General features: G+C 47.1%; 1 protein-coding gene across 1 annotated transcript; it reads right to left on the bottom strand.

Moving 5' to 3' along the window:
• Positions 1 to 6403: 6403 nt before the first annotated feature.
• Positions 6404 to 26166, bottom strand: LANCL1 (LanC like glutathione S-transferase 1). The gene is made up of 9 exons (XM_074910380.1): positions 26042 to 26166; positions 25599 to 25716; positions 17972 to 18179; positions 13881 to 14016; positions 13393 to 13539; positions 11234 to 11416; positions 10636 to 10812; positions 10278 to 10350; positions 6404 to 9391 (listed from the first exon to the last, which is right to left on the bottom strand). Exons 1-9 carry the CDS (start codon positions 26123 to 26125, stop codon positions 9315 to 9317), a joined length of 1203 nt encoding a protein of 400 aa, XP_074766481.1. The 5' UTR covers positions 26126 to 26166; the 3' UTR covers positions 6404 to 9314.
• Positions 26167 to 27271: the final 1105 nt, after the last annotated feature.

Raw genomic sequence — 27271 nt, 5'->3', positions numbered from 1 at the left:
AGACTTGGAAGGCATAATGTTGGAGACTTATTCATTTTGCATTGCTTTCAGTTCTATATTTGTACATTTGGTTTTTTAGGTACTGATTTCTTCCTCAGCAGCTTTTGAGCATTTTAAAAGTGCTATAAAAATGATACTATTTGTAGTATGGCAAATGCAAAAGAAGCATCTTCAGATTTTAGTCTCTAACTGGGGTCCCCGTGTGATGCGCCACACCAAGAAATAATGCAAAACCCTGCCTCAGAGATGCTGGAAGATGAGCAAAAGAAATGGGAGAAAGAAAGCTAAAGCATAGAGCAGTCAAATGACTTGTTGGAGAAGCCCCAGCTTGGCAGTTGCAGACAGAGGAAGGAGATTTGTCTGCTGAGCCCCCGTCCAAGGCAAGGCACATCCACTGGAACGAGCTGTCTCGCCTGAGCAGCTTTCAGACATTGCCTCTAGCCCCTCTTCTCAAAGTTTCTTTCCTTTTGATGAAATTATCTTGTTTAGAGAATTGTTGGGATGTTACATAGAGACTTTGTAGGCTTGAGTCCAACCCTTTGATGGTCCAAAGTGGATGAAGGCTTTCTCCCAGTTCCTTGTGGATCTCCCAAAGCTGCCTTCAAAAGTGGTGTAGAGTCACTGTCCTGAGCTGATCAGACAGAGGAGAGAGTAGTTGGAGCACATCTGAAAACCGATCTGTCCAGTGTAGATGCTGCATCTCCCACTCAGATCAGAAGTGGTGGCAGGATGGCATGTGAAACTTCCATCATCTGACGTTATTAAAGGGCTAAGCTTTGTCTGCATGGGCATGGTATGAACCTTTTACAGTAGAAAATGTGTTGAGACTAGTAATACAGTGGGGTTTTCTTTTTCCAAATGGTGGAATTAATTGGGGAATTTATCCCTCATTTTATTGAAGGAAGATCTGAGGTGCACATGGATCATCAAAGAGTTTTGTTCAGGTGTATCTAATTCTTTTGCTAACGGAATACTTTGCCTGCAACTTCTGTATTCTGAGTAATAGGATTCACTCTTCTTGGCCTGGTTTCCTAAGAAGGTGAGGCTTAAGGATTTGCCTTGCTTGTCCATATTTCTGTATTCTCCCAGTGATATTTCTGACTCTTTTGGACTATTTCAGTGAAATTAGAAAGAAGGACAGAAGTGTAGGAAGGTGATCACCTTCCTATAGGCTTTGTGAAAATTGCAGCCGGAAGAGTCCCAGATCAGACCCTCTTATTATAAAGCACGTATCATATTTAAATCTTAAAGTGAAAACAGCAAGGAAAGGATGTCAGGCCATTTTTCTCTTGTTACAGAGAATGTCTCTTTATTTTCCCCTTGTTGATATCGCCTGTCACAAATCAGGGGTATGGGAAGTAAGCGCTAATATCATTGCTCCTCAGTTTTACAAGGCAGTAATTCAACACTTGAATGCATAGACTATTCAGTGGAAGGCTAACTGGTTATTGGAGTGATTGAATGAGATTATTGCTGATGAAAATCAGGGAATTGGAACTATTGATATTGTGAAGATAACAAAAGAGAAGGGGAAAGATAACGGAAGATGATTGTGCTGTGTTATAAAGGGTCTGTGTGACCCCAAGACATGGACATTTGTACTCATTTGGGATCCCTGCATCAGGCTGTGTCTCCTCTGTATGCTTGTAAAGCACAAGGTCAGCCCTGCTGGTTCGGGGTATTTCCCAGCTTTGAGTGGTATAAACACCTTGGAGTTTATCCTCTGTGGTGAGGAACCACCAGGGGTTCCCAAACACTTACACTGGCAACTTCCCACTTCTGGTCCAGAGCCTGGCTTCTTGCACATGAATTTGTCAGGCCTGTAAATACTCGGCACTGCAGTCCGGTGGGGTGGTGAGCCCTATTCTGGGAACTGCTGTGCTGTACCTCGGTGTGGCTTTCACCTAACTGTGACCCACCGTAGCTGCCACCCAGGTGGGGTTTGTCCTCTTCCCCATGGCGATGAGCTACAAATTCCTAATGAGGGTATCCCTGGATGTAGGATATGCTCTCATCCAAAGTTTGTGTTTTATGGTGACCCTCTTGCAGTCCCTTAGACTTTGTCTTCTGAGGTCTCTCTCTCATTTTTTCAGCCCCTTGTAAAAATCTGATTGATCCCTTCCTATCCACTACTGGGAGCATCCGTGTGGAGGAGGAGCACCTCAGTGATGGAGCAAAGTTCTACAAAACAGCTCCAAAAAGCTTCTGGGAATATGGGAAACCCCTGCAATGAAGGGGTGCTTTAGGGCTCCCCTGCAAGGAAGCTGTTTGGCACTACTGTGGTCTCCCCTTCACCAGTGAGGGGTATCCTTAAGGAGGGTAGCTATAATAAAACTCAGCCAAATGGTGGAAATATGATCGACTCCTCAATTAATCTGATCAGAGCCAACAGCCGTTATGTGGAACATTTGCTCCTGGCCTGTATGCAGCTGCATACTACAGTGTAACTATTTATGGGCCCGGCTCCAGTGGGATTTATGGACAGTGAAGCACTACCCTTGGATTCGATTACTGCCTGAGATCACCACAAACGCTGCAGCAAACTGCGACAGCCTCAAAACGAGCTTTCTGCAAGGGCTGCCTGACATGTGTCCTGCCAGTGAGAAATTCCCCAGCCATGAGGAGATGGAGTTAAATGGCTCCCCACAGCTGCGCTCTTTTTTCCCTTCTTAAGGCTTTCAAGTTGTTTTTAGCACCGCCTCTGTGCTTTCTCCATCGCTGGCTGTCTTCCTTGCTGCAGGGGAAGCAGAGCAGTGTACTGTCATCCACAGGCTTCAAGGGTGGTCATTCATTACAGGATCTATTGTACTTTTTGGCCAAATTTGCCGTCTTTCACTCTCTGGGGGAAGCAGAGGGGATGCACGGCATCTGAGGTTGAAGGGTGGCTGCAAGGTGTCCCATCCAGCACAGAGGGTGACGAAAACAAATGGCTCTTCTGCCTCTGGAATTGAGGGCTACATGAAAAAGAACTTAATCCTCTTCTCCCCTTCCTGTTGGCAACTCTTAGCATCTAGATTGCCTAAATATTGGGGATGAGGTTGTTCTTGGGTGGTCCTGGGCTGTGATCAAATGCTTTCTCCCAGGAAGCAGGGAGGCCACGTGTTTCTTTGTGCTGAGCTGGTTTTGCCTGCCTCCCACATTGCATTTTGCCTTCCCCTTGCTGTGATGGTTTAAACTGGATTTGTGAAATGATGCACAGTAAGTACTGTCACTTTTGTGGTAGCAGCATCCCTGATCCTTGCTCCAGAGCTGGGAAGCAGCTCTCTGAATCCCAGTTGGTATGAAGTGATATTCTGTCATCTTTGGCAAAGATGGTGGGTACAGGAGGGGTGTAAATATGTTTGTGTTAGAGGTAGAGTGGTGGTGTATCTGTTTCCAGCTCTTCGTAAGGGGCTGTTCAGTGAGGGACATCCTGAATGACAGAAGAGTTTACTTGTTCTTTCCAAAAGAAAAAAAAACAAACCAAAACCAACTCCCCGCCCCCCCCCCAAAAAAAAAAAGAAAAAAAAAAAGAACACCCCACCCCCAAAAATCTACCTGTCAGACCTTGCTGAGATCCTTTAATTAGTATACCAAGACTTACTGTTAAGGTCAGGCACAAATGGATTTCTTAGCTAGGCCTGAAATTTGATCAGCTGTTCAAATTTTAACTCCCTGACTCCTACGTTCAGCTGTTGCAGAAGGGCTGGGTCCTAAACTGCTCTAAATCAGCTTAACTCCATGGGCTTTATGAGCTCCAGATCTGGCCCCCAAAAACAATTTTTCCAGAAAATTACTGTGACCAAGAAAAGCAAAAGTAAGAAGGAAAAACAAAACCAAAAAGGCAAGCAGAAGGTGTAAACTGTGTTGATTGATTTGGGGGGAAGTCAGTGAAGCAACCCCCTCGATTTCAGCTGTAATTTGGAAACCCATGCTTACCCCTTTTGCCAAGGTTAATGAGCTTAATGCTTGGTAAGTTGAAAGGCCCAGCTGTAAAGATGCTGCAGTATCCATCCACACCAGCTATGATACTGAATTTTGGGGTTTGAGTCTATGTGGACCTGAGTTTAGTTATCTGCTTTCTGCTGCGTTAAGAGTGAGTTTGGATGCTAACATTGCACACCCACTGTGCACAGGGATCCCCCTAAAAACCTGAAAAAAAACCCCTGGCCTGAAAACCCACACTCCATGGGGCTCAGTTTCCTGCCCTGTGCTCCTCCATCCCCACATGTGGCTGAAACCTCCCAAAGCTGCTCTTCAGCAGGGTCAGGGAGACCCAAGGCTGCTCTGTCCCTTTTGGCTTCAGGCCATGTCCCAACAGAGACAGCACTGCACGCCCATCTGCAGAAGCCATTTCAGCCCTACCTTAGGCTTGGTTTTTCCCTTGACATCAAAAAATCTCAGTGGTGAGCTTTGGCACCCTTACACATGTGCCCAGCTGGGTTTTCTTGATGCTCTTGCCCTTTTGGGATGTCCCCAAACCCTATGGGGTTCTAGGGGAGGCATGTTCAGTGCAGGAGAATTAACAGAGCTAATGGTACCCTGTGGGGATGGGGGTTATTTGCTCTCTGGTTCCTGGGAGTTGGAAGCAGTTGGTGGCAGAATTTGTGCCATGTCTGGAAAACTAACATGGGGAGGCATAGAGCATTTTCACCCAACATGGGAAGCATTTCCTTGAAAACCTGCCCATGTGGCTGAAGAGCATAAGTAGTTGTTCCCCCACTGCAGGGGCTTGTGGAAGAGCTTGGGCAGCTTCAGGCAGGTTTGGGAAAGATGTGCTTTTTTATTTTTTTTTTTTTTTTCCGAGGGTGTATATGACTCCCTTAGAGTCCATGCACTTCTGAAGGGCTTCCTCATTTTTCACATCTCTGTCATCCCACACAGTACACAAATACCTCATCAGAATGGATGTTTTGGTTTGAGCGACTTTCCCAGGGTTCAGACTGACTCCCAGAGAGAGCTGACTCCCAGCTCTCTCGAGGTACAATTTGACAGCTGCGGGGTGGCTGCCATGCTCAGGCTGCATTGCCACCTGCTGGGAGCACCCAGCCCCTCCCTGAGGCCACCTCCACCCGCACTGCAGCAAGGGGTACCCCCAGACCAGCTCCCCTGCCAGGGGCAAGCCTAGCTGGGCTCCAGCATGTTTCCTCAGCTGTTTATTTTGGGCAGATCTGCTGCCTCCTGTTCTGTTGGATTTTGTCTTCACACACTTCATGTTGTGAGTTATAATTCTTGGGGTTTAGGTTTCCTGGTCTGAGTATTGGCCTTCAGCATTGCTTTCTTTCCTGGGTTCAGCTAAAGAAATGCAGGGGACAATTTGGCCAAAGGGCTCAGCCATTTTGGACAGGAAGGTGTGAGGAACCTGTGTTGTTCTTTCCAATGTAAAAAAACCAAAAAAAACCAACCCCCAAAACAAACCATTAAAATATCTTGAAACAAACCAAATGTATGTGCTGGGAACTTTCTGGCCCAGAGTAGGACTTGTGGTCTCACTATGACCAGCTACATTCCCTTGGGTGTTACCATCAGAAAACCCCTCTCAAATTTGGCCCAGGTATTACACCGGTGGAAAACGTGTACACAATGAAAGAGGGGAAGGGGAAAAGGTGAGACAGTGGTGCAGAGGGATGGAAGTCAGATGTGATGCTGGAGAGAAGTGTGATCTGACTGGATAACTTGTGTAAATCAAGCCCTTCGCCAGCATCTTTGTGCCTCACATGGCTGCTTCTCCACAGCACTTCTGTGGTATCGCATGTGGGACACACAACCTTAACTGCCCACCTCCAGCCTGTCCAAAGGCAGCAATGTCCCTCTTGGGGGCAGGAGGCTGAGCTGGGGTTTGTGGAGGCCTAGCTGCTCTTCTGCGGGTCTTTTTCCCTGTCAACACAAGGAGGGTGCCTGCCATGCTGCAGCCAGCAGCCTGCTCTGAAGTGGTTTCAAAGCGAAACCAGTGTGCATGGAATGACTGCAGTGGTCGTTCGTAAACTGATTTATCAGATGAGCTGTGTGGCTGACTGCTAACGCTGCAGGGGCTGGGGACTGCTCATGGCGGGGTTTTGTTTGACAAAGTAGTATTAGCTACAGATTTAGCATCAGCGCTGATTGTGGGCATTTGAAAAGTTAATATGCAGGAATGGGAAATGAACTAAGTTGAGCAGAGGGCAGCAATAACGTATCTGTCCCCCTGCACTGTCCCTATGTCACCTCTTTCATAGCTGAAGCTGCTGTCAGCTCTTGAGAGCTGAAACCACAGCAGGTTCTTGGGAGAGATGCGTACCTACAGGTGATGTTTCGTTAACAGTATTTGGGGTATTTTTCATCTTACTGATCACACTGGGATACGCAGGAGGTGAACACAGAGCCAGATGGCAATGCAGTCAAAATGTGTTTTTTACTTATTTCTTGGGAGTATGAAGGCACTTATTTTTTTAAAACAGAACACTGCCATGGACAAACACAACCATTACCAAGAACTAAGTGTTAAATGTCTAGTGCTGATAAAATCCCTCTCAGGTAGCTTGTTGAAACAGGAGCAGTTGAGTGTTTTGAGGCTTCATCTTGCTCCTGCTCCCTCTGCTTGGCATGAAGATGAGTGGAAGTGGGCAGCACCACACCCCTGTACAAGAAAGGACGGGCAACCAGGGAAACTGCACTACGCTACTTTCCCTTCCCAGTTGCTAGACCCCCTCCCTGAAGAGCTTTACCACCAGCCTTAATAGAAATGGAAATTGTTGAAAACCAGGCTGTATAGGACCTCCAGCCAGCTAATTTATTATGCTTGTGCTGGAAGGCAGGGTCACCTTTATCCATACCATTCCTGACAGTCTGGTCTTAAAGTCTCTGGTGCTAGACAGTCACAGCCTCCCTGAGGCAGCCTGTTCCTGCTTCCACTGGGCAGGAGGGTGCTTTGGTGCTTTTCTGGGAGGATCCACATCTTTTTTCCGGTGGCCAGTGATGCACACAGGCAGAGTTTGGTGTGATTAAGACTAACCAGCAGGACTGTGGTCTCCAATGGAAGACACAGCAGGGAGGACATGGCCTTGGATGGCAACAGTGCTGCAAAAGTATGTCCTGGAAGAAAAGTGCAGCCTGCGAGGGAAAGCACAGGACTGGCCTCAACGGATTGGAGAGAGGGAAAAATGTGAAACACTCTTAACACTCAGGGTGGATAGGAGGCCAGTGAACCTCCAGGAGCCACCAGTGGCTGCTGTGGCATATCTTGATGTCTTCAGACGTGAAGCCTGGTCACAAAGCAGGGGGTAAAAATAACCCAAAGCTTGTTTGTTTCAGCATTTTTATTAAACAGTGTTTCACTCAGCAGCTGTACACCAGGCCCTGACCATGCCCTGATCAGTGTATGAACCCTGGGATGCGATGCTGCCATCACACCAGGCTGCATGAAGCATCTCCTTTACAGAAGCCATGCCCAGGAGAAACCCAGGCTCAGAGCAGTGTCCTGGCGCTGCCATCACACCAGCCAAGCTGGCAGTAATTTACAGCAGGCCTCGTGTACTGCAGGATCCCACCCCCAAACTGTCTGATTAGCCAAATCCTGCTCTCAGGGCTGTGCTTCCTCCTTTCCAGTCTCCTCCCTGTGTTGTTTAGGCCCCGTGAATAGTAGAGGATGACCACTGCTGAGCCTGCATGAGCTTCTGACAGGGACACCTAGCCTGAAGCAGATGAGTTCTCTGCACTTTAGGATGTGTTCTGATGAACTTCCAGAAACATGTGTTGGCAGCAGGAGGCTGGGCTTTAAGGAAACAGGCAGCCTTCCAGGAATGGTTTCTACTCTGCTGGAGCAGCCCATCCAGGAGGTTCTCGAGGGTCTGCCTATGCCACTGTGGCTAGGCTGCCTTGCATTGAGGCACGTGTGAGCTAGCTGTGTTAGGTGACAGGTTTGATCCTCCTGCTTTACTACTGCTGGTGCAGGAGCATGCCAGCTTGGAGGTTGCCCACGCTGCCCTGCAGCTGCTTGCCTGCTCTTAGGTGACCTGAGGCACTCAGCAACTGGGCCTTTAAAAGATCAAAACCCACATCCACTCTCGTGCAGGCTGAGGAGCTGCCCTCAAACAGCACAGAGCGGTACAGTGCCACCAGTCACTTTAACTGCGCTCAGTGTTTAGCTCACGCTCAGTGCTAAGGAAGTGGTTTATAGGGTCAGGTCCATAATCACTGCAAATTAGCGTACCAATCAGCTAAGGATGGAAAAACAGATTTACCCCTTCCAAGTACCAGGTCTGCTTGACAGGTCAAAAGCTATTTAACATAGGGCAGATTCTCCAGTTGGGTAGGTGTGTGGCTGCATATCAAACTACAACAAGCAGTAACAAGCCAAACAATTGACTGAAATTATCCAGGTTCAGAAAAGCTTATAAAATAAGGCATGTAAACAACATCTACACAGGTAGTAGGTTAAACACTGACAGAACTCAGTGGAATACATTTCTTTCCCCATGCTGCTGCTGGTAGGCCTGGCACTACCAAACACCTATAATATTCATAGACAACTTTAAATAAAGACTGCAAAATAAACTTTCAAAGCTAAACAGAAGAGACCACACCAGCAAGCATGCTTAGCTCACTTCTAGATTGGAATTTTCCATTAGGTGGTCAACGGACTTCTGCAAGGTTTAGCATAAGATGGCAAATAAGCACAAAAGCTAGTGGATTATTTGTCTGTCACTGGAAAAAATGTACAAAAGAGCTATACATAGCCTTTGCCTTTAAAGCAGACAGGTGAAAATTCAGGACAAGGCATGTCAGTTCCAGCTGTGCCACTTGCAATATGACATTAAAAAAACATATAAAGACTGCACAGTCCATCACATTTGCATCATGTGGAGCAGCCCAGCTACTGAACTGCCTGCTCCCTGGTGCTCATAAAGAAAACACTTAAAAGCAACTTGCAGGGCAAATCTCTGTTTTTCATCTTTTGTTTTCCAAAGTCAACTAAGTTCCTGCAACTATCTGTCAGCACAAAAAAAAAAAAAAAAAAAGTTAAATGGCCAAAGTTACATTCAATAGAAAACTTTCTCCCAGGAAATGGGATACAGAAAATAGCAAAACTATAGCCAACAAAATACTGTACATTTTCTCCCTGCTCCCACCTGCAGCCCTGTGTTTTTAAGAGACACCAGAAAAATCTGTATTCTGTCTTTTAAGATGAAACAATGCAATGAGATGACTAGAAATATTAGAGAACTCAGCATGCCCTCAGGAGGATGGATTTACGTTCAGTTAGGTGAACAACGATGAGTTTGGAAGGAGGAGAAAGCAGCTTCAAACTGCTTTTCCAAGTGCAGAAGGATTCAGGCAGGAAACTGCCAAGCTCAGATTTAGAGTTCAAATGCTGGGAACTTGGTCTTGGTTGGCACCAGCAGGTCAGCAAGAAAGTAAATCGTTCCAGCCATTCCTGAGGATAAGAAAACACAGTGTGCTTCAGAGAGATTCCCTTTGGGCACCCCTTTTATCAATTATCCAAGGGGTGAATGTGTCATGAAGACAGAATAAAACATTTTCAGAAGGGCCTAACTAATTTGCAAGGTCTGAACCCAGGTTTCCCAAGCAAATTAGGTAATTCAGTGGGGAAAGCATTTTGAAGTTAATCAAATGTTGAGAAGCACCTGGGAAAACATGATGGGTCTTCCCCCCCACCATCGCTCTCTCTCCTGCTTTACCTGTTGACAGGTTTAACAATCCGAATATGGAATCCGAATGCCTGTGACTTTGCTGCCTCAGATCCTCCCTGATGTAACTGCTCTTGTTTCTTGGCCTGCAGCAAAGCTAGGGAGATTTACACTAGCTGGGGAACGGGCTCTTTCAGCAATACCTGCTGATGGCAGGTTTTGGGGAAGCCAACAGCAGGAGCCACAAAGAGCCATAGGAGCCAACAAGGCCTATAAAAGCAGCCCCATTTGTTCCTCACTCACCCTTGCAATGGAACTGGAAAGCCCATGCAGGACTTTAATCCTTAAAAATGCACAGAAAAGAGACTGCCTGAGAAGCTAGGCTACAAATTACCCTAAGGTAGACTTTGGCCTGTACCCATTAAAGAATTCCCCTTGAGCCCTGTGTGCAGAATCTGTGCAGCCCAAGAGGACAACATGCTCCAGCTAAGACATGAGCCTGTGCTACAAGAAGACTGCTTCTGAGAAAGGGTAAAACCAGCAGATATGATTTTCTTCCTATCCTCTACACTGAGTTTTACAAAGACTTCAGTGGGGCATGTATTCAGTTTCCCTTGGTGCTGGACTGGCTCAGATCCAGGAGCAAAACACAAGCCTGGAGACGGAGCTTACCTTCAAAGAGAGAGAATGGCGTGTCTGGAGTCCGGCACCCATGCTGGCCATAGCTTAAACACCACTCTGCAAACTGAGAAAAGAGGAACAAAGAATGTTCAAATTCTGTTAAAGACAGATCTTAAAAAAAATACCACCCTCATCCACACATTATCCCTTGCAGAGCAAGGCTTCTGCAGGGTATCCCTCCTCTACAGGCTGTCAGACAGTGACTGTGCTGCTGAAGGACTATTCCCGTGGAGCTGCTCAGATCTAGCTGCATCTCTGCCACACTGGAAATTGGGTTTCAAAGGCAAAGGTGGTGACGTAAAAGGCAGAAGTGAATAATCCCCTCACCCTCCCCCACACAGGCTCTTACCTTGCAGGCCCTGTACAGGTATTTCATGTTCTGAGTGAGGTTGTACAGTGCTAGGAAGGCGTAAGCATTGCCAGCTGTCCCATGGCACAGCCCGTAGCCTTTCTTCAGTAACCCGTACTGCCAAATCACTTCTGCACACTGCAGGGCATCATTTAGGTACTGCTGTTCCCCAAAGACCTGTAGAGACAAGAAATATTCCCCCTTGCTGAGGTGATTTCCTCCACACTAAGAGCATCCCTGTGTGAGTGGGGGAGGTTTGGGTTAGTTTCTCTCCTACTGAAGTCTTAATGCCGTGACTTTGCTCTCTGGTTTAAAGGAGGATGTTTTGGATATGATGAACAGGGCTGTATGACCCTTACTTCACACACAACTAGTCGTCACCATCAGTCACCTGCAACAGGACAACCCACACAGCTGATGGGTATTTTCAGAGACAATTTTCTAGAAGACTAATTTCCGTATCAGCCAGTGGTCCCTGTGCGGTGATTTTGCTCTAACAAGCCATCCTACTCTCAGGCAGGGGGGTTTCAACAGTCTTCTCCACGATGAAGTTCCACATTTAGGAGTCCCCAAAGGGTCTTTGCGAGATTTCTGGTACCTTGTAGGCCTGAATGAGCATGTAGATAACACCTGGTGCCCCATGGCACCAGTGGACGAGTAGGTCTCTGGTGTCATCGATGCATGGAGGGTAATTGCCAGAGGGGAACTTGAGCTGGCAGACGTAGTCCACGCTGGGTTTCACTGTATTGTGCAGTTTTACTTGGCTCACTCCAAGGCCAGGCTAAGAGAGAGAAAGCATTAAATCAGGGAGAATTACCATTCTGTCTGTCCCTAAGAGACCCAAGATCTGCCTGAAAGGCAAAACCAAAGCCAACTATAGCCATGTTCCCTCTTCCTCCTTGTAAATGAAGCCATTTCTTTGGTGCAGGCTTTCACACATCACAAATACCCACTTGGTCCCAGACTGCTCTCCCCTTCAGCAGCAATTTATTTCAAGTCCTACCCTTGCATCCCCACAAACAGACTGCCCGTTGCGTGTCACCCAGCCCTCTAAGCAAGAGGGCTTGCTGCTTCTTTTCCTGAAGATGAGTAGGAATAACTTCAGGTACCTAGAGTTAGAATAAGGAGATAAACTCTAAAATCAATATTAAGGATGAATGCCAGGAATGAGTCCTAGCACCTGGAACATCTCAGCTGAGCTGCTGGGCCAGCCCAGCTGGCAGGCTGTGATGCTGCTTTTTCACAGCTATTTCTGGGTAATTGCAAGGGGGTGACTTCACTGCTGACCTCAGATGGAAGCAAGGGAGTGACTTCAGTGTCCTCTTCCAATGACACTTCCCCACATGAAATCTGTGCAGTTCTAATTTCCCATGGCAGGCTACAGTGAACACTCTCATCTAAGGATCACACTGTTCCCAGGTTGATAACTTGAAAATTAAAAATCAATGCTTGTGCTGTACTAGAGATGAAAGTCCAATGTTCTCCTCTCCGTATTTCCCTTGTTTACTTCCTCCAAGGCTTTTTGTGCATCATGCTTGGCTGATCAGGTTCCTTGTACTTCATACAGCAGAGGAGCATGAGGCCCATGCAATATTTTATGGGAAACTTAAAATTATTTGAAACATGAGCCTGGGAACAAGCTCAGGGACTCAGTGCAGTCCTGCTCACAGGACACTGCTGTCTCCCTTCCTCCCAACTAGCCGTTCTGTACTCCTGGGCAATAATCATCTCGCATCCCCATCTTGCAAAATCTCCTTCTGCTTAAAAAACACCAACCACCCCTTCCTCTCTGAGTCACATAAGAGGGTTATCTTCACAGGAACTCTGCTTATCCTACATATGGGCTTGAACTTTCAGGGTCCTGAAGGAAAGCTCAAATACTTGAAACCTGCTGGCTTTTTTCCCACCTGATGTGGGAGTTGAGCCTAGTAAAAGAAACTACCTATTTCTATGAACATTGCTATGTTAAGATAATTTGCGTTGCTCAGTGGGTGCCCTTAATGCTTTGAAAATGCAATGTTATTTATTGCTGTTATTCTTCTAAGAGCTTAAGCACTGTAAATTTATGCACAAACTGACCCACATAGGGAAATTATCACCCTCATTTCACAGCCAGGGAAGGGAATATTCCCAGAGCTCCAGTGAGTTGTGCAAAATTGTGAGAATGACAGCATCAAAGCAAAGGGGCACTGCAGCTCCCAACCTCCTGCCTTGCCCTGCCTACTTCAGGCACTACAGAACTCAGATGCTGTTATCAAAGCAAAAAGTCCCACCTCTTTCACATTCAGATACAGGCCCCGATTTGGGAACAAAGGCATTTCCCACTTTTCTTACTATGAATACAGTCTTTTTCACCATGCTTTTCTTACAGAGATTCTCCGTAATGACCTGAGATTGCTCCAAGTAACCACCTCAAAAAATGCAAGAAGCCCACAGATACCAACAAATAGGAACACTTTATAAGCAACTAACACAAGAGAGGGAAGCTGAGACCCAGCTGACCTACAAGCCTCCATTATGTGAAACTGCTCTAATGCAGTCACATTTCTGTACAGATCTCCATGGAGGTGGGAAATTCAATCTCACAGACTTGGAGAAAACCCCTTAGAGGTGGGGATGCATGATCAAATGTGGTTTGTCCATCAGACAAAGGATCTTGCCCAGCTTGGTATCACCAAGAGCCAATTCAAATGGTCCTCTTTGTTCAAAGAAACATTGAACAGCTGCTAAAGGCCCCTCCCCTCCAGTCCCTCTTACCTGCATGAGATAGTAGTAAATCCCAGCCAAACCATGGGCTGCCCCTACATAGTACTCCTGGTACCACTCGTACATCAGTGGGCTCTTTGCTGTGAAGTTCCTCCTTTTGGCCAAGCTCTCTCCTGAGGCTACTACTGCTTCACACACCTGTGGATGGGAACAGACGCGGGTGAGGGAAATGCTGCTGTCTTGGACATAGCACAGTGAGTATCCTGACACAGAACAAAACACTTGTTTTTCTGCCCAAGCAGAGGGAAGAGTGTGGGTGAGGGAGTAAAATGTACGCTGATTCAGTACTCCCTGTGGATTTATATGGATGGTGGGAGGGCATGTGGTACTTTGTCCCTTTGGAGGAAGCGCAGCAGGGATAACACAATGTGGTTTCTCCCTTGTTACCAGAGTTCTCTACATGTAGCATTGATTTTTAGCTGCCCAAATATGAGCTGCATGGGGAGAGACAGCTAACAAATCAGCAGAAGCCACAGTACCTGCTGAATGTGACTTTGAGGAATCTTTTCCTCTCCGAAGTGCTTGTTCACAAATACCAGTGCATAGAGATAGCCCATGCGCCCGTAGAGCAGTTCATCTGGCACTCGTGGGTCAACCTTGTGTAGATGGAGCAAACTAAAAAGAAAAATTCAGATGGGGGAGATTTCAGGACACTCAAAGCCATGTAATCAAGCAGTGAGACTGGAGCTCAAAACCATGGTTTGTTCCTTCACGAGGCCCACACCATGGGAGATGTCAGGCCAGTCTCTGGGTCTCAGGCTTCCAGCTATGCAGGGTGTAGAATCCCTCCTTCCTTTCTGCTTTTTGTTTGGCTTATTGCTTTAGTTTGCTCAGCTCTTTACAACGCTATGTGCTTTACAAGTACTATGTGCTTGGTTTTTAGAGCACCAGTTTTGGGAAAGCTGCTTGTGGGAAAACGCAGGCAATAGGAAATGGTCAGTATAAAGTTGCTAACTGCTCAGGAAAGGCTGCCCTAATTCAGCAAGAAAAGCCTACCCACCATTACCTCCCTGTGATACTGCTGGCAAGGCAGACTTTGACTATTTTAGACTATACTGGTATTTGTTTAATTTGGCTGCTCAATGAATGCTAGAAAGTCAAACTATGCTGATGGTATGTGGAAAAATCTCACCCCTTATGCTCAGAAGTCCTCACAGAAAAGCCCATTTCTCTCCATGCCTACAAGTGGCCAGGGCTCCACCGTCAGTGGAGAAAGAGGTGCCTCCTATGAGCTGAAAATCTAGGTAAAAGTTGGGGGGAAGCAGCTGGTGTGTTGTTTAACATCAAGCCTCTGCGGCACATCTAAGAAATCTTCTCTAGGGAGAGTTGAGCAGTACTGAGGACAGTTCAGCAGAGTGTGAGGGCTGTCTGTGGTGCAACCCCACACCGAGGACAGCTTGGCTGGCACCAGGCTTTAGCACACAAATGGGGAGTGAGAGGTCTGCTGGAGTCAGGTATTTTCTTTACCATTCTTCTATTATCATGCTGCAAAGTTGGTGATATTCCTGTAGTGCTAACAGGGGTTGGCAGCTCTTCACACTGGTGCTTTGTAGCCCAATTCATTCTCGATGCAATTTTTCCTTTGTTTTGCCTCTCACTACACTTCCAACAAGAATGGATGTCCTTCCCAGTCAGAGCAGCAGGCAGGGATGTGTCTGGTTCTGGCTTTATTTTTCTTTTGACCCCTGAGAGAGCAATCTGAAAAAATGCCATCACTTTTAAAATACCAATGTAAGTGGCTTCAAGGCTGTTCCCTCAGCTGCTTCCTTCTGCAGCTGCAACAGAGAGAGGGCTAAGAAATCAGCCAGGAGAGCTGTGTGTGTGCTGGGCTTCCCTGCCACAACAGTGTGAGGAGCAGAAAAGGTGCCTTGGCAGCCTTTTCTCCTGGGCAGACCAATGTGCTGCAAAGGAAAGTAGCAACCAAATGTCCAGAGTACCCTCAGAGCAGAGGGAGGATGCTGGGCTGTGACTCCCCATGGCAGGGGAGTCAGTTCCTTGGCACTAGGCTCAAAGTGAGCAGGGATATTGAAGGAGAAAGCAGTGTCTCCAGGTGCACTCATGTACCACTTGAGATGTGCATTGCTACATGGGGGAGATTTCTTGCAGGTTAAACCTAAGAGACAGACTTTACATCCAAGACTCAGACTAAGCAGGGGAACCCTCTCTCAGTTGTGTGGGCTGAAAGGAAAACCTTGCCACTTCTCGCATCCCCCGTCTCCAAGTCCAACGAAGGCAGATGAAGAGAAGCGTTTCCACGGAGGAAAATGGTGTTTTGACAGATGGACTCTGACCAGCAGCAGGCTGGCCAGAAGAGGTGCTGGCTGGTGATGTTGTTCAGCTCAGATGTCAGGGGAATGTCAGGTGCAATAGAAGGAATGAATGGGTGGATAAACAGTAACACCCACAGCAGGGATTTTCTGAGGTCTGGATGTAAAATCTTTTTGTGGGGAGATCTGGAGCAGCTGGAGATACTATTCCTTCTCCTTATGCATTACTTATTACCTCTAGCTGCTTTCTCAGCCAGGATAACCAGGGGAGGAAGCCTGCCAGCGGTTTCTGTTGTTTTTGAAATGTGGGGCAGGGCTGCATGGCATGTATGCAGCCAGAGATGCCTGGGATGCTGCTGGACTGATTGCATGCAGGATGCATTTCTCAGGTGCGAGGGGGTAAACTGAGGTCCTTGAAAAGCAGAGCCACTCCTGCACACATCAAAAATCAGTAGGTTTTGGACAGAGGGAAAGCGAGGCAGTTGTAGAGCAAGATGGAATTTTTGTATGCCACTGGTTTTAAAAGCAAACCTTTGACCTTCTGAATTGTTGGGAGATGTCAGGGAAAAGAGGACTCCTGAAACACAGCTCAGATTTTCACAGGCTCTTGGAAAATGGGCTGCTCTAAAACGTTAGTCTCTCCAGAGCATAAAAGCACATTTGTTGGTCATGAACTCATTTAGGCAAGAGCAAGGAGGTAAGAAAAAGCAAGCTTTTGTCTCTTCCACCGCAGGTAAAACATGGCTGATGGATTCTCTCCTTGGGCTCTGTAAAGATGAGGTGCTTTAAAAGACAGAGAACAAAATGGATGGAGAAAGGCCCTCCTTCTCCAATAGAAATGTGCTTTCTATGCACTTGCACTGCATAACTTAGCAACTGTTCTGTAACTAAACAGCATACTCAAAACCCACTTAAGAGTTTTCATTAAGGGAGCTATTTCTCAAAGAAATACTCTCTTTTTAAAGGTAGCATGATCAGGCTAACTGCTCTGGGAATTGGTGGCAGAGTAAGGACAATAGAACTGTTCCTTCAAGAAAGCCACATTTTTCTTTTTTCGTCCTCTCCTATGTGTGAAAAAACAATTTCCAGGGCTCTGCCTTTATTATGCCATTAGGTGGCAGTGCAGAATTAATAATGAGTTTTCATTCTGCCACAAAACTGTAGGCAGAACAGGAGGGATATGGGGAGGGGAAAGCTACAGCAAGCAAATACGAATTAAGGATTTTTCACAACTTGGGGCTTATGCATTTACCACAACTGGTCAGTACAGATTAGTTTCCTTTTTGTTAGCAAATATATTAATCATAGTGAGATTCACCATTTTGACACAGTATTAAGCAAAGCCTAAACCACAGATTTTCAAGAATAAAGAAGAGAGCTCTGTCCTTAGATTGTATCCACATAAACGAGAAGCTATTCTTAATTAAAGGAGTGGGAATAATGGTGTCCAAACCAGACAGGCACCTCTGATTCCCACCTATGGCTTTTAAAATTTCTATTATGCATCACTTGCTTGCTGATGGCTGCGTAAGGGCACTCAAGTGTTGTTCTGAAGCATCAGGGGTTTTGTCTTGGTTTTGTGCTGACCACATGTAAATCAAAATTCTTTATAGGGCTGTTTCTCACCTTCTCAAAACTGATCTCTTAAGCAAGAAAAGCTTGCAACTGCATCTCCTTAACTTTTTTCCTTCCTCTGCCACATGCTGATCTGATTGTAGGACTGCTTGTTTGTCCTTTTCGTGTCTTAAGTACCCAACAAAAATAAATTTGAAAACAGTTGAGGAAAGGCAGGAAATAGAAATAAATGAATCATAACCAGCTGCATGCAGTAGTTGAAAAGGATGCTGTCAATCTTCAGTTTAAGTCAAAGTCAACTAACAAACAGCAAGTGGAAGTGACTGACAAAATTAATCTAGTAATCCTACCACATTTCTCCTTTTCGTCAAAATGGCTAAATTTAAGGGTTCTGAAAAAATACTGAACCTCACCTTCTGTTTTGGGTTTTTGGGGGGGTTTTTTGGCATTTTTTTCTTCCTGTGTTTATTGGAATTCTTTTTAAGATGGCAATACCAGATGAACAATATTCTTGCTCCCCACCCAGCCTGCAAGCTGCCAGGCAGGTGTGTTTGTCCTTAAGCTAGCTCCTTCTCCAGGGCAGGAAAGTTTTACACTGCCTTGCTAAATTTCTGGATTATCTCTCACAGAATGTGTATTTAGGCTTGGCGAAGAGTGCCCGGTAGAAGCCCAGACCAGCTCTGTAAGCAAGAGGAACATTAGGTCAAAGAAATAACCAAGCATTTTACCGCGTGATGCAGTCTTCGGACTGCTTCTGGTTCTGCAGTTTGTGGTAGACGACAGCAGCCACTGCCAGGGGCCCAGCATCTCCACACAAGAAGGTGATGGATCGTCTTGTCAGGCAGCTCAGGCTCTTCTTCACATACTCGTGGGCCACCTGAAGATAGGCTGGATCTCCATACACATCATACAGGTGCAAGTACAGCAAAGCAATGCCTGAAAACGTAAAGGTTGCATACACCAGAAAAGTTTTCCCTTCACGCTGTGCACCCTGGTTGTTTTAACAAACCTAGAAGCTTGGCCCTCAACCTCATCTAGGGCATAAGCCTTATAGACAGGCTTCTCGGGCACATGCAGGGGCATAACCCATAGCTGCAGCATCCACAGCGTCTTTCCCTGCTTTGTGACCTCCTTGTACCTGATGCTGCTCGTGAGTGGACTGCAGGTCAAAGCAAACAGCAGTGTCTGACCCAGCAGGTCCCGGAGGACAGCAGAGCTTCCAATACACAGGTTACATACAATTTTATTAACACAGAGCAAAAGATAAGACCTAGACAAACCCATCTAAGCTGTACCTGGGACTGTTGCTAAACAGTGGAGGAAAAAAAAAATCATCTTTCGGCAAGATGGTATGTGTGGCGGAGCAGTGCTGAGTTGTTCCCCTATATCTCAATTATTTGCTCTCATGCCAGGAGGTAAAGGGCTTTGTCATCTTGAATTGGATTTTTAAAAAAGTGACAAGTCATCAGCGCTGAGAAGCAACACCCTTAAGACATCCTACCTGTCTTTTTTTTTTTAATTTCCTTCCCTCCCACTGGGAAGCATCAACAAGATTGTTACAGCTCCCTGGACATCATCTGCTGCTGCTGAGCAGGTCCGAAGTCCCACACCAAGGACTGGTGCATCCTAGAATGGAAAGGGACTGCTCGACTCTCCTCTGCAGCACATCATTCATAAGATCAGCCCTTACCTGAAAACAGCAACAGCTACCTGGAACACTGGAAAAGGCTGCATGGTCCTCCCTGGAGGTTTTCAATGGGCTGGCCAGCTGCAGAAACAAGTCTGCTACTGAGAAGCCACATCAGTTGCTGTCCTTTGCCTCTGTCTGCCCTGTCTTAATCCAGCTCTTGAAGCTTTTAGCAGGTCACTGAGGAGTCCTCAGTAAAGTCTGTGTCTCAAAGGTCTGCCACATTTGAACCATCCTTCTGATCTGGAAGGCATCCACAAACATGCACTGAAGAAAGCTACTGGCCTACATCACTTTGATAAAAGCTTATTTCTTCTCTAACCAATAACCATTTCTGAGAAGACTCAGGTCCTGCATTTAAGCCTAAATTAATAGAGCCAATCTCTGTAGATTTTGATGTGGTAAGGTGAAGGCGGGCAAGCATGCTGCAAAATTACTTTCCATGGTACTGAGGACAATTTTAAATTTAGATCGTTTTCTCATTTTGCATGGGTAATCTTCGTGCTACAGACAATTCAATTCCACATGTATATTATGGGCAAATTTCTATTTCCTGCTGAAGCTAATAACCTTGTCCTCTCTCTAAGCAGTTCAATGTTAGTATTTCCAGAGAGACCTCAGATGTACAGTGCCATCACTCAAGTCTATAACGATGTGGATATGAAGCCCTTCTTTAAAGGGGAACCCTCCTCTTCCAGCTAACAAATGTCAAGTGACTCTCCTTGATTTATTTAGCACCTAGCACAGCTTCTAGACTTTAATAGGCCCGATAGCTGTTTGAGCACAATTTGCACTCTTGACTTATCTGCTTTAATATACAACTTTTTGCTTTGTAAGTAGCTTCTATTCCCAATGCCATCATACCACCTTAATTATGTACATAACTACCATGCTAAGACCACTGCTAGGATTGAATTCTTGGAAAGAAAATGTCTCAGCATTATTTTCCTCTGACTTCTTTACCTCTTTTCTTTTAAAACATTTATTTTCTCCCAGGCCCAAGCATCTTTGGAGAAGACTTCCTTGACCTATATCAAAGAATGGAAGGGATGAGTTGTTTCCCCAAATCATTTATTCTTCCTTTTTCTTTAAAACCCAAAGGCTTTACAAACTGAATCTAAAGCCAATTTTCTCAACTCACTCCTCAAGGAATTTGTACTCCTAAGCTGATCAGGAGGGCACAGTGCAGTGCTGTCTTCAGCGTGCTGCTTGCTCTGTTGCTATCTGTCAGGCCAAAAGTAGGGAAGGCCAGCAGAGGAGGCAGGTCCATGCATAAAGAGGAAATGTTTACAGCTTTATGTAGAGGGATACAAAACGCAGCCACCTGGCTGGGGTATATCCTATATTGACCTGTGTGCCAAGATGCAGGCAGCATATTTCATACTTCAGAGGCAATGCAGTTTGGAGACAAGAGAGTTTTCATCTGATGAACTTGGCTCAGCTTGGCAGTGTTGCTCTGCAGAAGCTATTCCACAGCTCTGCCCCACTCCCTCTCCAATAATACTGACCAGGTGGGGTTTACTGACCAAGGGGGTGTTTGTTTGGCGTGCTTTAAGTGTTACATAAACAAGGCATCATCAGTCAAATGGGTCTAGGTAAGCAGTGGATCTGCTCCATTTCTCTGTGCCCTGGAGGTCTGTGTTCAGTGTCCCAGCTGGAAAGGTGACTATTTTTGTGCCCTCTGAGACCCCTGATCGTTTCCAGAACTGCCATACAGCGGCTGCCTGTGACCTGCTACTGCCAAAGATGTTAAGCTTTGCTCTGTTTATTGGTCACTACTGGACCTTCTTCTCTGTACTTCCTCTAGACCTCAAAGTTTTTTGCTCCTTGCAGTGTTATACCTGCTGCATAGCCACATGTAATGGAGAATACATAGGACTTCACTTAATGGTGCAGGACTGCAGTGAACACATGTGCTACTGACAGCATACCCTTTGGAGGCAAAAAAAAATAATTCTGCATGTCTCTCACAAAGCCTGTGTATTCGACATCTTCAGTAGGACAGTAAACAACATCTCGCTCCTCTTGCCATCCTGTATGAGCAGTACTGTAGATGCAGAGGGGTGTTTTGCATCAGATTTCTTTTGAGTGGAGCAGAGGAGGAGACTTAAATGTACATAGTAGAAATGGAATTGTTTGCACAAGCTCTACCAGTTGGCTAGTGCTGATGGGCCTGACTTTAGCAACTATCGCTTTCAACAGAGCAGCCATCACTGTAGGTACCAGGAAAGTTCTTGCTCAAGAGCTAGAGCACTGCAGCAGGCTGAAAGAAAAACTTGTCCATATGACCATTCTGAGAAGTAAAGCTGTACTTCAACTTCCCTGCAAGTTTAGACTTGTTCTTTACAGTGGATTACACTACCATTGCAAACAGTTCTGCTGGTGGGAGAACAGCAGTAGTGAGACAAAGCTTCCCCTTCACACTGAATAGAGGGGATAAAAGCAAGAGGAAGCACTGCTTGGTGTCAGCTCCGCTGCAGTCCCCTTGCTGACAGCACTGCCAGGGATGCCCATTAGACTGTTCTGAACATGCCTCCTCGTCCACCAGGAGCTGAGTGGCAATGTGGTCCTTTCACAAAGGACACTAGGTTGCCACAAGATGAGATTTCTTGACCTAATTTGGGTGAGTTCCAAACCTGAATCTACAGCAATAAAGAGCTCAGATATCTTGCGTTGGCCCAGTCAACTAAGTCAGCCAGCACTCTCAAAGCAGGATCTTGGACACAGAGGGAAGAAGTGGAAACCTATCTCAGCACATAGTGATGAAGCCTGATGGTTTCTAGTGAGAAACCTGGTATCGTTTTAGTAAGTCAGGCATGCAGTAAAAGTTACAGAGGGGGTGTCATAGCTTTACTGTCCATCTCAAAGGATAATAAACCTGTTTTCTGGTGCAGACACATGGGATGTTATGTTGGGCTCATAAATGCATGCCAAAGCCATGCAGAATGGGATACTGAGACATCTCTGGAGGGCTGTATCATCCCATGCTTGGAGCTGTGTGGAGAGCCACAGGTGCATTTCACTACAGCTTGCAGCTTGCCTTCCTAGTGCACTTGGGGAATGGGGCATTTTGCAGGATGCCTCAGCTTCTCTGGCCTTAAAAGCTGGGTAACAAAGCTTCTTTTTAATAAAACTTTTTACAACCCCAAACAAGACTAGACCAGCCCAAACCAAAACTATCCATTACCCCATAACAGAATCCTACAAGAGGTTAGGCTAGAAGGGATCCGTGGAATGATCTGATCCAACCCTCTTAAAGTAAGGCCCACTTCAAATTTACATTCTGTGCTCTGAACCTTGTCCAGTCAAATAGTGACTATCTCCAAGAACAGAGATTTCACAAAAACTACTCACCAAGCACTTGGCAGGAATGTGGTTTATGGGGGTGACACAAGGCACTCTATTATCTCTCATTGGATGCGGCCTCACTGCCTCTTATACTGTAGGGATTATCTGAGGATTTCTGTTTTTCTGAACAGAACTCTCTCAAGCAGATGCAAGTTCTCTGGGTTCTGAGGTTAAAACTAAGATATTGCAGTAAAGTGAATGACAGGTGTTTTTCCAGAAGCTTTCCTGAACTGGTACAGTCAAAATTTCATCCATTCTTAAATGGATTTTCTTTCATCTGACACATCTTTTGAAGAGTCCTTTCAAAAAGCAACTCAGCCCTGCTCCTTGTCTCCACTTGCAAACAGGCCAGCCAAAAGCTGTGGGTGGGGCAGGCCAGCTGGACTCACCCATCTCTTTCAGAGGCCCTCCAGCTCTGACACTGCTGGAGAAGGGAATGCTCGCATGGGAAACAAATTCCAAAGGCACTGTCATAATGTGGAGGAAGGGGAATCTCTCCCTTATATACCATTTCAGGTTGCAGATCACCCTATCGTTTTGGAAGGACACAGCAGTCCAGCAGGCACCAGACTCAGGAGCTTCCCAGCTTCTGCGGTCAGCTAAGAGGTGACAGGAGTGAAGTCAGTCTCTTCCCATTCCCTTTCCATCATCTGTGCTCCCAGTCAAGACAGTCTTTGGAGCAAGGTCTCTTGCACTATACGAAATACCAACACACATGTACATACTCTTTGGCATCCTCATGCTGATCTATCTGAAAATGGATGAGGCAGTTGTACTTCTGCCAGGATTTGAACTGCTGCCGGTTCGGAATGAGCTTATGGCAGTTCACCTTCCCTCAGTCAACACTTTGATACCAGTGAAACAGATTAAGACCGCAAAAGCTCTTACAGCAATAGCTAAACTGATTAAAAGACAAAACAGAACACAAAAACCGAGCCTGGTCTATACCCAGGCACGTACCAAGTGCTGCCGACCGGGCCCTGATCTCTATGGGGAGCTGAATGAAACTGTAACAAGCTGATTCAAATGTGTTTTGAGGGCATTCAGCCGTACGCTGGATAATCTTGATCCAAAGCATGTTTCCACTGCCTCTGAGCTGAAAATTTAAGTCCTTCCCTCCCTCTGCTCCAACTTCATGTGCCAAGAAGCTGTGGCTTCCCTGGCACAAGTGCAGGCTGGGGGAACAGGGCTCCGTCAAGTGCACTGGGAAAGAAACAGGCACCAAAGTAAAATGCCAGCATATGCTCTGTATTATTGAGTGTAATGTAATACACTCAAGTATGTTACATTTCACGCAGAGTTTGCGCCGAGAGCCACATTTCAAATCTCTCTTATTAGCGGCCACAAGAGTGCGGGTTGATTTCAGACTGCTGGGCAATGATTTACATGAGAAGATACTCAACAAGCCTTTTCTACATAAGCAATTACAGGAAAAAGCTGCTGTCTTGGCCCAATTAATTTTGTCTCTGGAAACCAGCACTGAATAAATTAATATAGCTAGGATAGAAAAAAAAAAGGAGGGTGACAAAGATACAGTATAATATATCTGCAAACTTCACTTTTCTGGCTGTGACCTGCAGGAAATTTGTCCGTGGGTTTTTTCTAATCCTATTAGCCAAGGTGAGATGGTTGTGTGCCCAATGAGGAATGATCCCTGGGAGGAAAAGAGAAAAGTCCCTCTTGAGAGATTCCCAAGTAAAAACGTGAAGAAATCCTACCAGAGCTTTCAACTACTGTTTCACAACTGCACGAAGCTCCTTAAGACCACCCTAAGGAAGAGAATATGGTCTCTGAGAAAGGGTGGTTACCTTCTCCACACAGACTTTCGGAGTACTCCTCTACCATCAGCTTATTGTCCTCCTGCTTTATCTCCTGAATTATTCTGGCCAGAGGTAGACTCTACCAAGTAACACCCTCATAACTGAAGACCATCTTTACGTATGGAGTGCTTTTCATCTGACGGGACCTCAGTCTGGGGGCATAGCCTGAAAGACTGAACCTGTCTCCCACGGTGAAGTCAGCCAGCTCTGAACAAAAATGCATAAATTCACAGGCAGCAGCAGCAGAGCGCTGCCAGGCAGCAAGTGACGAAATCAATACTCTCCCACGCTGGAATTTAATACTGGCATCCTAGCATTTCTTACGAACTGCTCTAGAGTGCTCTCTCAGTGCCTGTCTACCTTACTAAAATTTTAAAGCAGGAATTTCTCGCATCGCTGTCATCAGGCTGCAACATTAGTTTAGCACCAACACAAAGCAACGCCGTTCTCCCAAGCAAACTGTTGGCATCCAGTTCCACAGCATCCAAGCACAAGCCAGCCACACCTAGATTATAATGTAGAAAACGGCCATTTAGGATTGCAGTGTATTGCCAATAAAAAAAAAAAAAAAAAAAGCGCAAAAAATCTTGCAGCAAGCATAAGATTAATTGCAACTACCCCTCTAGGGAAGGCCCTAGAGCCTGGAACAGTGCAGAAGGCAGGAAAGCTGACAAAGCACACAGCCGGAGCCAAGAATGAGGCGGCAGAGAAAGGTGTGTCCTCCCTGGCTCCAGTGGGTAGGAATAGGGAGGGCAAGGCTCGGCATGCTCCCAAGGAAGAAAAAACGGGTTGAAAATGCAGAACAGGAGAAACACAAGCTCCTGGAAGCTTTGCACGCAAGGGTTAGTGTGAGGAAGGCTTCCATCCTTCGTTATACTCACATTTGCATTTCTGCTCCTTCCAGCAGGTACTGGAGCAGAACTAGCCCTGGCTAAGAGGAGGGGCACTACCTGGGGAACAGGAATGGTGCAACCTGCCAATCAGACAGTGTTGTAAGATAAAATTCAGCCCAAACAGAAAAGATGGACATTATCTCAAGTCATAAGCTCACCACTGCCATATGCAAGGACTCCTTGAAGAAGACCTACCACGTGCATCTGCCTACTTCACAGAGCACTGGTTTACTTGTCACCATCCCCACCAGGGCCAAGTTTGGAGCCAGACCCTTCGAAGGCCCCTATGTTTGCTCCCAAGCAGGTGCTGGCTTTCTCCGTTGCCTAAATTTGGCACTATTAACCAAGAGAAGACCCAATCCTGTCCTGCAACACTGGGCAGCTTTCCTCCACAGCTTGAAACCTGCTCCAAAAATGGGCAAGTCCTGAGAAAGACAGCCCCATGTTTTAATGGATTAAAACATGCAGAAGAAGCACCGTTCTTGACATGGATCTACTGCAATCATTCAAAGGGCCAGAAAAACCTCACGGTCTGCCTTGGCCTGACATAGAAATCCACTCCAGAGAGCTTGTGCTCCATCCTATCCGATCTGATCGGCCACCCTACCTGCCCAGCCCGTGTACGCGGTGCAGTCCTGCGGGTCGGCAGACTTGAGGCCCCTTTCCATCTGCTGGAGCAGCTCCCTGATTTTGTTATTCAGCCGCTGCGTGAATTCGGGGGTCAGCTGTGGAGACCAAAAATAAAATAAAATAAAATAAAATACACCACCCAAAGTGAAGGAAACACCGGCAGGCGGGTGGGGTCTTGGGAAGCTGGAGGTATCTGGAGGGAGCACAACGAGGGAAGCGGGTGTTTTTTCAACCTGACAGGTCTCTGCTAGCAACCCCTGGGTATCTCAGGACTAGGCTGGGCTACTGCTCGCCAAGCTTGGCTTCGCGGCCGCGGCGGGAACGGGCCCTTCCCGGGGACGGCCGCCGTGCTGAAGCACGGCGGCCGTCCCCGGGAAGGGCCCGCTCCCGCCTCGGCCGCCTCGCCCCGATCCCACTCACCCTCCCGGCGGCGTCGAAGTAGCCAGTGGCCAAGGACTTGTCGTAGTCCGCGTAGGGGTTAGGAAGCGCCCGCTGCGCCATCATGGTGCCGCCGTCCCCCCTTCGCTTCGCTTCGCCGCGACCCGCCCCCGCTCCGCCCCGGAAGGGAGCCGGGGTCGGTTTAAGTCCCTCCGCCGCGCCGAAGCGCCGGTTCAGGCCGGGCCGAGCAGTTCCAGGGGCTCTGTGGGATTTTAGGGAGCCCTGTGGGGGTTAAAGGCCCTTTGCAGCTGGCTCTGCGGGGCTTGCAGGCTCCCTGGGGTTTAGAGGCTCTTTTAGGCGGGTCCTGTGAGGTTTAGAGGCTCTTTTAGGCGGGTCCTGTGAGGTTTAGAGGCTCTTTTAGGCGGGTCCTGTGGGGTTTAGAGGCTCTTTTAGGCGGGTCCTGTGGGGTTTAGAGGCTCTTTTAGGCGGGTCCTGTGGGGTTTAGAGGCTCTTTTAGGCGGGTCCTGTGGGGTTTAGAGGCTCTTATAGGCGGGTCCTGTGGGGTTTAGAGGCTCTTTTAGGCGGGTCCTGTGGGGTTTAGAGGCTCTTTTAGGCGGGTCCTGTGGGGTTTAGAGGCTCTTTAAATTTTTTTTTTGCTGACCCTGTGGGGTTTAGGGAGCTCTGTAGGGTGTGGGGTCTCCTGGCAGAGTCCTGTGGCGTTTAAGGGCCGATTGCAGTTGACCCTGTGGGGTATAGAGAGGCCTGTGAGGTTTAGGGGCCCATGACAGCTGACGCTGTGGGGCTTAGAGAGCCCTGTGGGGTTTAGGAAGCCTTGCAGGATTTAAGAGAGCCCCTGTTGCTGGTCCTGTGGGATTTAGGGAGCCCTGTGAGGTTTAAAGCCCATTGCAGCTGGCTCTGTGTGCTTTAGGAAGCCCTGTGGGATTTAAGGTCTTGCAGCTGATCCTGTGGGGTTTAGGGGTCCATGTGGCTGGCCCTGTGGGGTTTAGGAGCCCTGTGCAGTTTGGTTCAGCTGACCCTATGGGATTTGAAGGCCCTGTGGGGTTTGGGGCCCCTTGCGGCTGGCCCTGGGGATTTTGACGGCTTGTGGGGGGTGGGCACCACGTGGTCGGCCCCACGGCTGTGGTGTTTGATGGGGGCAGGTGGTGGCAGAGGGTCAGCCTGAGGAGCAGGTGTTGAGTCCTGCTGCCCTCCAGCAGCAGTAGTTCCTCACTCGGTGGGGGCCGGTCGTGGATGAGGGACAGGGGCTCTTCC

The sequence above is a fragment of the Athene noctua genome, chromosome 7 (assembly GCF_965140245.1).
Source record: "Athene noctua chromosome 7, bAthNoc1.hap1.1, whole genome shotgun sequence".
NCBI classification, from domain to species: Eukaryota; Metazoa; Chordata; class Aves; order Strigiformes; family Strigidae; genus Athene; species Athene noctua.
This window is presented reverse-complemented; position numbering and strand designations above follow the sequence as displayed.

Excerpts from the sequence above, each read along its gene's own strand:
- LANCL1 (XM_074910380.1), bottom strand. The coding sequence starts at position 26,125 with ATGATGGCGCAGCGGGCGCTTCCTAACCCCTACGCGGACTACGACAAG. Across the intron at positions 14,017-17,971 it reads TCCGAAGACTGCATCACGCG|TTTGCTCCATCTACACAAGG; the intron begins GTAAAATGCTTG and ends TTTTCTTTTTAG. Across the intron at positions 13,540-13,880 it reads CTCAAAGTCACATTCAGCAG|GTGTGTGAAGCAGTAGTAGC; the intron begins GTACTGTGGCTT and ends TCCCATCCACAG.